Genomic DNA, 10,228 nt, shown 5'->3' with positions numbered 1-10,228 from the left:
CTGCTCATGATGAATAGATTATCTACACAATTTCAGATGTATAATTTAGTATTAATTATTATTATGTAAAGCAAAGCTCCATCTTCACCCTGTTTTATTTTGAAATTTTATTCCTAGTGTTTTGGCAACATGCCCACCTTTAGTCATTTCTTTGTGACAAATGAAGGTTTCTGTTTGGTAAAAAGCATTAATGCCATGGCTTAAAAGAGATAAACATGGTTACGTAAGTAAAATTGTGATTAAATAATGCAAACTGTGACACAGATCATAATATTTGTATATTAACATTTATTATAATAGACACAACTGAATTACTTTACACTTAAGACAGCAGCATCCATTAACAGTAGGGTTTTATAAAAAATATACCTTTTTTTGTACTACATATGGACTAATATTTAAACACACACACACACAAATAAAACTACAGCATGTCATTTGAGGTAACTGCTTATGAACCAGTTTCAGCGCTGACATCTCCACAGTCAGAGGTCCCCAGATAACGCACTGCCCACTGTATCAGATGCCCTGGGATTCTAGACAGGCACACACACAGGGAGAAACCAGCAACAACCAATTAATAAATCTTGGACATGAGGGGTGTAGGTTACAGTGGTTAGGACAAGTTTAAAGACAATGGCTTCGTTTTTCTATTCATATTATATCACTAGTGTTACACACTTATATCCGCTGTCTAACTAACATTCTGCTCTCTTTTTTTTTTCCGATGCTGATCTGGTGTTCAAATTTCATACCTATAAAGCTTTATTATATGTACACTAGCAGTCAAAAATGAAGATGGACACAGTTTTTGTTTTATACAGCTGTATTTACTCAGTGCAATTTATAATATCCAAGTGAAAGATATAACACCAATAAATATATATATATAGTTTTTGTGTCACTTATGCATTCAAATAATTACAATATAAAATAATTATTTTCTATTTTAATTATTTCTATTTTCATTTTTAAATGTAATTTATTCCTGTCATTCAAAGCTAAATTTTCAGCAGCCATTACTTCAATCTTCAGGGTCACATGATCCTTAAGAAACCATTCTAATATGCTGATTTGCTGCTTGAGAAACATTTTATTATTTTCTAAGTTAAAAAAAGTTACTGCTTAATATTTTTGTGAAAAATTTGGAGATAATGAATTGGTGGGTTTTTGTTAAATGTAAGCAAAAATCATCACAATTAAAAGAACCAAAAGTTAAACTACTTCAGTCTGTGTGCATTGAATTTATTTAATACACAAGTTTCACAATTTGAGTTGAATTACTGAAATAAATGAACTTTTCCACGACATTCTAATTTATTGAGATGCACCGGTATATACATTCAAATTTTTGACTGGTATTGTTTAACTGTGCAAGACAAAGTTCTTAGATAGATGGCCAACACATTACAAGTGTATTAAAATCAGCATGTCTCAGTGAGGAACACATCATACTCACTGGAAGTGACTGAGGGCTGTCGCAAGCTGAGGCTGTGGATGATACAAATAGGAAAAAGGCGTTCCATCTGAGTGCACCTGCAACAGGGAAGCTGGGACAATGTAGCTACATTTCTAATGCAATACACAAATAGATAAGGATTAGATATATTCTTAATTTGGTAAGTCCCACAGAAAGCATTAATCATATCATATTACGCAAGTCAGCCACACTGCCCCACTCGGACACAGCAAAATATCATTAATATCATTTACACTCACTTTCCTGGGTTTGGTGGGTGGAGAAGCTGAGGGCTTCGGCCCGGCGGGTGGAGACGCTAGGGGCCTCTGTTCAGAGGGTGGGGCTGTATTATGGACGAGCCACGAGGGAGGACTCAGCGCACACTCTTTGTCTTGCTCCTGACTGGGGTCTCTGAAAGACTTATCGCTCGAGTGGGACGGACTAAACTGGGTCAGTTTTGGTCTCTGACTGAGCGTAATGCCGTCCACTGACATCGCTCCTGAGATCTGCTTTGAGATTTGGGCTTGGGTGCTTGTTGCTACAGGCAGCGGGGGAACTTCCTTTAAAAGCGATTGACTTTCTTGTTCTGGGTTTGTATCACGATTGAAATGATTAGTGCACAATTACAACAATGCCCTGTTATTGTAATAAATATTTGTATAAACAAGGAATTACCATTGGAGTCTGAGGTGGAACATCTACCTAATAGAGCCGGCTCTTGTGTGAACATATCCCATGGGCTCTCTCCATCCCCAGACAGCTCCCCCGTTCCACACAAAACCTCTGAGAGATGGAGGCATGGGTTTAATAACACATCATCTACTTGGAACAGCTCTGACTTTCTCTTGTAAAATCTCACCTGGTCTTGTGTGTTCCAGAGTAGACTGTCCTTCTTCTGGACATGAGCCACTTATACCGTCCTGAGCAGCCATTGTTTGGTTTGCACTCGATGCGCTGGTTGGATGTGATTCTACAGGGGGCGGGGCCAAGTCATTTGGTGTCTCACTCTCACTATCTGCAACTGCGCACACTGACGTACACAAGACAAGACACATATGCACAGTGCGCCACATGCATGAAATCTGGCAGAATGCCCAAAGGGTTGTCATGAAAAAAAGCAATTAATTAGACGGCAGACAGTACTGGGATCATCTGTCATCAGCTCCCTCTGTTCCTCCGGGATGAGAAGAAAAGGCACGGGGACAATGAACTGCTCCTGTCCCTGGAAAACACACACACACGCACACACAAACCCATACGCAATGATAATTTGTGTGGTCCACAGCTGGTGCCTTTAAATTGCCAAGGAAGCAGCTTTACCCTCCAGTGGAGCCTCTCTCGGTGCCAGTGAGTAGGTGTCGCCACACTTGGACAATATGTTGCAGACATGGTTATTTTCTCCGTTGCATCATTCAGTATATTTATTATAATGTCATTGTGCCACACGTCCAACAGAGATGAGAGTGAGACCCCTGGTAAATTAGGTACATAACGCAGGTCTTTATCATTTCTGTGAAGCGGAATGTGTCTTCGCTTTAGAAATGAAATTAAGAATCCAAATTACAGGCATTCAGTGCAAGAGGTGTATGTGCAAGTTATCTGAAGAAACACAAAGAGAAAGAGTGTATGTGATCCTTACCAGAGGCTGAACTTACTGAACCCTCCCTGTGGGATCTGAAAGGGAGCAATACAATTAACAGTAACTGTTAAACATATCATCTGAAAAACACACTGCAGTTCTGTGTGAGATGTGAGACTATAAATGAGGTCAACACACCTCCACGTCTTTATGATCTGATCTCTGACTGATGGGAGAGTTGTACTGAAAGATAATTAGATTAACAAAGGTTAATTATAATGATTTAGTGCGGTTAGGAGTCATCATTGTGCATGGTTAGAGAGATCAATGACTTGCCAGCTAGGGGGGTGTTGGTGCTTTGAGGCGATGCATATGGTGTTCATTTGATTGACTTTTAAGTAAAACTGGCAAGATGCCTGAAAAAACAAACAAGTTTAAAGGTGCAGCCATAAAGTTTGGCAAAATGGTGCATCATCAATCTTGTAGCTTTGTATGAAGCACAGCTCACACAAGTCATTTTTAAACCCAGAAGCTTTCTGTTGGTCCATATGCCGAATCCATGTGACCAATCTGAAACCACTGAAGCAGTTCAATTTCACCAGCAAAAATTTGCCTGAAAAAATGTTAAATGTGACTGCACCCACAATTTTTAAAAATGTTTCTGACTTTTTGTTTCTGAAGATTAGGATTTTTTTTAATATTGTAAAAAAACAAAACAAACAAAAAACATTTTCTACCCAATAAAACATTAAAAAAAACACATATTCCTCTTTGTTTTTGTTTTTTTTTGCATTTTCCAACTTTATTTGGACAGTACACTACAGAGCAGACTGGATGTAATATAGAAAATGGAATGATATGAAAAAGCGGTTAGGACCATGAGTCAGGACTTATTTTAGGACTAATTTTAAGATTAAGTATGAATTTACATGAGGTTTCTAGATCAGACAAGTCAAAAAACACAATATTAACTATTTTCAAACTGCCAAGAAGCTGAAATTCAGCTAAATGCTTTACAACCCCTCCCACATTAAAAATAACCAAATTAAATTAAAATTTAACTCTAAAGTAGTTTCACTAAGTATTTAACTGCATTAATAGGACACAATATTATCATCTAGGCCACTGTATGAATTATAGACCATATTTATGAAATATTTCAGCGTGACCCTGCTCTGTCTCTATCCACTGGCTGCTAGATTTGAAGAAGTTTTTTTAATCAAGAGTTTGAGACAAAAAAAAAATAATAATAATAATATAGCATTCATAACATACCAGATCAGGGTTCATGTCGAATTTCAGCTCAAAGCTGCGTACATACACTATAGCATTGTGCAGGCCTGTGAAAGACTCCATCTCCTCCAAGCTGTGAAGAAACAGAGAACAAAACTCTGATACTGTCACGTTTGAGTTTGATTGAATTACTATCATTACACTAAAACTCAAAGTAGTGCCTGTTGTTCTCTAAAATTCACTCGTGCAAGTGCAAATTCAAGACAACAGTTGCTTCAAGGCAGAAGATCACAGCCCTCGCTAGATTACGCTCATTTCTGCATGATTTTGACAGGGCCAGATTATCCAGAGGAGTTAGCTAAACGCGCGCTCAGGTGTGTGTAGTGAGTGGTGTCATGACAGAGATGTGATCGGTCCCTCACTCCTGCAGACGCTCCCACGCGGCGTCGCTCAGCACCGCGGGGATGACAGCGCTCCCATCAGACATGAACAGCATACAGACATCCGTGTGCTCCATCCGCTGCGAGTCTGAGATATCACACACCTAACAAACACACACACCCGCACTTTAGTACTCACACGACACTCTACAGAGATGATCACTCATATACAGCTACTTACGCCGACAACGTTTGCTTTCACAGTCGTTTCGCACTGGCTTTGGCCGTAGTTTTGGATGAGTTTCTCGATCCATGGCTCCAGCTCGGCCATTCGGCGACGTTTTATCTTTGGTGGATTCATGGTGTGTATATGTTACTGTCCACTTGTGTAAATACAATAAATTAGTTTATCAAAGCATTGAAGTCTTCGCGCCTCCTTATTGAACATTGATGCTATATTTTCATTCCGTGTAGAAAAATACTCCTGGCGATTTGAGTTCCGCCACATTCATATACATTTGAATCGTTGGGGCCCCCTTGCGGTAACAATAATCATAAAAAAAAAAAAAAATCAAAGATGAGTACATTTTTTGGTTACTGTTGTTTATTTTCAGCAAGGTACAATACAACTTATGAAAAAGATAAATACGAAAAAAAAAAAAACCTACATAACACGACCATGTCCTTTTCCACAGTGGAAACCTACAACAAAACCTTTACTTCCACCGATGGCATGAAATGTAACGGCTTTATCAAGACCAGGAAACACACACACACACACACACAGTCACCCTTACAGCTAAATGTTTTAAACATTGTATTAAAAAAATTCTAATAAATCGGTGATTAAAACTGAACCTATGAGAGAAAACATGCAAAGTCTGCAAAGCAATATCATTGTAAAAACAGCAATAAAAGTTGCTTTTAAAAACATAAAAGCTTTCTTAAACATTCCATAAAACAATTAAATCCACATTCCACCTGCTAATTCGTCATTATGGATTCACCTGTAAATAATAAAAAGAAAAAACAAGTGAGACTGAGATTTAAGCTGCCTTTACATGCTGTCATCTTGATCACGAATACAAGTTGCCAAACTTAAAAGTTGCACATAAATCTATTTTTTACAGCTACCTTGTTAGCTGTTGCAGTTTTGCATTAAATACATGAGAGGACACTGCAGGACTATGTTACCTAGTCTTGCTGACCATAAAGCACTTGAATGTGATACCTATAAATACGTCCTCAAAATTGGAAAGGATCTTCCAAACAACATGTAAAGGCATCATAATATGCAGACAGAATATAGGAATAGTCGTGTAAATATAGGAAGGTGTTACCTGCAGATCCAGTGATTCATTCAGACTCCCGCCCATCTTCTGTAAGCTCTCATGAAGCCCAGCTTTCAGAAGTGTATAATCTGGTTTCTCAGTATACTGGAGGCTCATCACATTAGTCAGATAATCTTGTAATGCACCTAAATTAAAAAAAAAAAAAGTAAAAAAAAAAAAAATAAATTATATATATATATACACAGTACAGACCAAAAGTTTGGAAGCATTACTATTTTTAATGTTTTTGAAAGAAGTTTCTTCTGCTCATCAAGCCTGCATTTATTTGATCAAAAATACAGAAAAAAAAATGTAATATTGTGATATATTATTACAATTTAAACTAATAGTTTTTTACATTTATTATACTTTAAATTATCATTTATTTCTGTGATGCAAAGCTGAATTTTTAGGATCATTATCACATGATCCTTTAGAAATCATTCTAATATGATGATTCATTATCAAAGTTGGAAACAGTTCTGCTGCTTAATGTTTTTTCAGAACATGTGATACTTTTTTAGGATACTTTGATGAATAAAAATTAAAAAAAAAAAAAAAAAGAAGCTATGTTTTTAAAATATAAATATTTTGTAATAACAATATACACTACTGGTCAGTAATTTGGGGTCAGTAATTTGTTTTCTTTTTTTTTAAATAAAATCAATACTTTTATTCAGCAAGGATGTGTTAAATTGATAAAAAGTGAAAGTAAAGAAAATAGATTATTAGAATATATATTATTAGAATTTTTATTTTATTTTGAATAAATGCAGTTCTTTTTAACCTTTTATTCATCAAATATATTAGACAGCAGAACTGTTTCCAACACTCATAATAAATCAGAATATTAGAATGATTTCTAAATGATCATGTGATAGACTGGATGTTACATGTGACACTGAAGGCTGGAGTAATGATGCTGAAAATTCAGCTTTGCATCACAGGAATAAATTATTTTTTTTAAAGTATATTCAAATAGAAAAATATTATTTTAAGTTGTAATAATATTTCACAATATTACTCTTTTTTCTGTATTTTTGATCAAATAAATGTAGGCTTGATGAGCAGAAGAAACTTATTTCAAAAACATTAAAAATATCAAATATAACAAACCTTTTTTAAATACTAAAAATATGTGTGTATATACACATATATATATATATACATATATATATATACACACACACACACACACACATGTATATATACACACACACACACATACATACACACACACACACACACACACACACACCTTCACTAGCACTAAACACATGAAGTGAGAATAGAAATATGCAAGCTCACCTGAAGCTTTCGTCTGTTTGTAACAGCAACTCACAAGTCCACGGATATCAGAAATATACCTGTAGGCAGAAAACATTTTCAACATAAAAGCACATAAATGTAGCTTTACCTCTGTAAAGTGGTTTGTTTTCATTCTTGAAAATCCTACATCCAGTTGTAATGTTCCTCGATTTTAAATGCATATAGTATGGTTAAGTAGTCAGTTAGCAGGTGATTGTATTTAAACTGATTAAAAGTACACTCAATAAAGGTACAGTTTTTCTGGACTAAAGGGCCTTTTGAAAAGCCAGTGAAAGCTCATGGCACATGGTGCACTAGCAACGTTCATTTCTTATTTAATCAGTAAGATGCAAAGTATTAATGAGCCTTAAAACATATGGTTCCCTTTATATTTTAGGAAGGTGGTCCATCATGGTCCATGAGCTTTTACTACTATACCACACTACCATTCCTGGGGCCAGTTGCGTAAGTATATGATAAGCCATTATGTCAAGACTGAATCTTAAGAACTTGTCTGACCACATAGCAGTTAAGGTAAGCAGTCTTACTTTTCATATTCAATTTAGACCAGTTTACCTTCTTATGTAACTGACTTAAAATTGAGACCAGTCTTGAAGAAAAAAAAAGGATGACTAATTGTAAGGCTAGTTTAAGCAGTTTATGCACCTGGTCTTTCATGAATACATTTCTGATGAAGGTGTTTTTGTGATTTTACTGACCTCTCCTTCTCTGCAGCAACAGCAGAGCTTGTTTGAGAGTGGTGACTCCAGGGCAGTGAGCCTGTCATCCAATACAGCATACAGTAACCCAGAGACTGCAGGTCACTACGACGAGAGGGACCTGCAAAACACCCATGGACATGCAAATTAGACTTGCTTTCTTAAATGAATAATGTAAATAATGCAATAAACAACTGATGCTCACCAGCCCCCTTGTGAGAATCCATGCTGATAAAGTTGATGTTACCCTGGTGTGCAGTGCGGCTACCCTGTCTGTACTCCACATGCTTTCCACTAGGGCAAAACCTAAATGCATGACCAAACCCTGACAAGAAAACCTACAAAACACAAGCAAACACTTTAATACTTGAGTAATATATACAGCATATATATTCAGTATATAGGGGACATGCTTACTGACCTCTGTGTGACTGTTAGTGTTGATGTAAATATTTCCTGCATGGATGTCTGCATGGGCATATTCCTTCTCGTGAATGAATTCAAGTGCATCCAACTACAAAACACATACATATACTATATACACAGCCTTTTCATTGAGAACTGCATGGCTAGGGAAATAGCAACAAATCTGAGAGTAAAGTCATTTAATAGCAAACTCACTAGTCGTAGTGCAAGCTGGAGAACTGCTTTCTCAGACAGAGTACAGTTCCCTTCATCCATGACTGTCTGTAGAGTTTGGCCCATGCTAGGAAAAACTAAAAACCTGCAGGGAGGTAGTTATGGTTATGATTAGATTCCAAAGTGAGGTCATACGCATTGAACCTTTTTTATCTTTACACGCAATCATTAAACGTGGAGCTCAGGACACAAGACTATGAAAATAAGTGAAATACAAATCAATGAACAAAGACGCCAGTCTACATGTGTACAAAGACTAACAATAATACAGATGGGGTCTGGAAAAATGTATGTAAGTACATTCCACTGTTTTTAATCAGACAAACTGACAACTCGGTTGCTGTTGGCTGTAATACAATAAGTATACAGTTTGTTCAATGATAAGGAAAATAATATACTGGCTTCAAAAAACATTTTTGTAATGTCAGTTTAATTATTTACTTTTCTTACACAAGTGTAATGTCTTGAATAGGCATGGGCCGATTACCAGTTTCAAGGTATACCGCAATTTGAAAATGTCACGGTTTCAAAACCACTAATATTTTCCATTATACCGTTCCTGCGGTATGCGCTGTTTTCCCTGTCTCCACAAAGGCTGAAAGAGTAGGAACCCCTCAGGCTGTGTGCAGTGTAAAGGGTAAAGAATAACACTGACCCCTCCTCCTCCTGTTGGTGCGAGCGAGCGAGTGGTCAGTCACATGTGTGAAGGACGGCCGAACTTAAGGGGCTGCCCCCGGAACTTAAAGGGGTCATATGATGCAATTTCAAATTTTCCTTTCTCTTTGGAGTGTTACAAGCTCTTGGTGAATAAAGAAGATCTGTAAAGTTGCAAAGACTAAGGTCTCAAATCCAAAGAGATATTCTTTATAAAAGTTGAGACTCATCCACGCCCCGTGAAACAGCTCGTTCTAACACGCCCCCACATATCTACGTCAGTATGTGGGAAGATTTGCATAACGCCGCCCAGATGTTCACGCAAAGAAAGAAGGCATTCCCTTTATTCTCGTTGTAGTATTGTTGTTGCCGCCTCCGCCATGTCGTATAGACGCTGTGTGTTTCACTGTCAAAGCGAAATTACTTTGTTTGGCCTTCCAAAAGAGGACGATATTCACTTCGTCATGCCTGGGGCTGATCCGTGCTGGTCGCTGAGGAAATACATCAACTTTGCACTGTGTATCGCAGAATGGGCTTTCACCGTGGACGAAGCGGAGTCCAGCCCAGGGTCGTCACATGTGGTTCCCACAAGCCAAGGTACGCTCCTTCGTAGAATCCGCCTCAAGTCGCCATAAACACATTTCATTACACCAAATACACAAAATAATGATCTTTTCAGCAGCATCATATGACCCCTTTAAGGCCCGGGTACACTTCACATTCAGCGTTCCTTTCCGTCTCGTGCACAGCCGCGTCCGCACAGCTTTCAAAAGTATACTCAACCGCAGATGAGTGCGGACGGATGAGCTCGACACATGCGCAGTACCACAGGGTGCGCAGCTGTCCGCAAGCCATCTTGATGATGAAAATTAAATGATGCACGAACTATTGGAAGACAATCCTCAATATTGATTTGGGGGTTTTAA

General features: G+C 37.5%; 2 protein-coding genes across 4 annotated transcripts; both read right to left on the bottom strand.

Moving 5' to 3' along the window:
* Positions 1-268: 268 nt before the first annotated feature.
* On the bottom strand, positions 269-5,162 carry LOC109097970. 3 transcript variants are annotated; one of them, XM_042759990.1, is made up of 13 exons: positions 4,893-5,162; positions 4,694-4,815; positions 4,314-4,404; positions 3,375-3,454; positions 3,237-3,281; positions 3,099-3,133; positions 2,780-2,931; positions 2,603-2,681; positions 2,319-2,489; positions 2,135-2,242; positions 1,720-2,045; positions 1,460-1,572; positions 269-536 (listed from the first exon to the last, which is right to left on the bottom strand). In XM_042759990.1, the coding sequence occupies exons 1-13, from the start codon at positions 5,010-5,012 to the stop codon at positions 452-454; spliced, it is 1,527 nt and encodes a 508-aa protein (XP_042615924.1). In that variant the 5' UTR covers positions 5,013-5,162; the 3' UTR covers positions 269-451. The 3 variants fall into 3 exon arrangements, with proteins under 3 accessions (XP_042615924.1, XP_042615925.1, XP_042615926.1); XM_042759991.1 differs by having other exon boundaries at positions 1,460-1,536; XM_042759992.1 differs by lacking the exons at positions 4,694-4,815; positions 4,893-5,162 and adding an exon at positions 4,493-4,659.
* Positions 5,163-5,233: 71 nt separating this feature from the next.
* LOC109098781 (inactive serine/threonine-protein kinase VRK3-like) lies at positions 5,234-8,788 on the bottom strand. Its single transcript, XM_042759993.1, has 7 exons — positions 8,631-8,788; positions 8,431-8,523; positions 8,215-8,347; positions 8,010-8,130; positions 7,291-7,349; positions 5,992-6,128; positions 5,234-5,658 (listed from the first exon to the last, which is right to left on the bottom strand). The coding sequence occupies exons 1-7, from the start codon at positions 8,712-8,714 to the stop codon at positions 5,647-5,649; spliced, it is 639 nt and encodes a 212-aa protein (XP_042615927.1). The 5' UTR covers positions 8,715-8,788; the 3' UTR covers positions 5,234-5,646.
* Between the last annotated feature and the right edge of the window lie 1,440 nt (positions 8,789-10,228).

Source organism: Cyprinus carpio, chromosome A7, assembly GCF_018340385.1.
Source record: "Cyprinus carpio isolate SPL01 chromosome A7, ASM1834038v1, whole genome shotgun sequence".
Classification (NCBI taxonomy): domain Eukaryota; kingdom Metazoa; phylum Chordata; class Actinopteri; order Cypriniformes; family Cyprinidae; genus Cyprinus; species Cyprinus carpio.
This window is presented reverse-complemented; position numbering and strand designations above follow the sequence as displayed.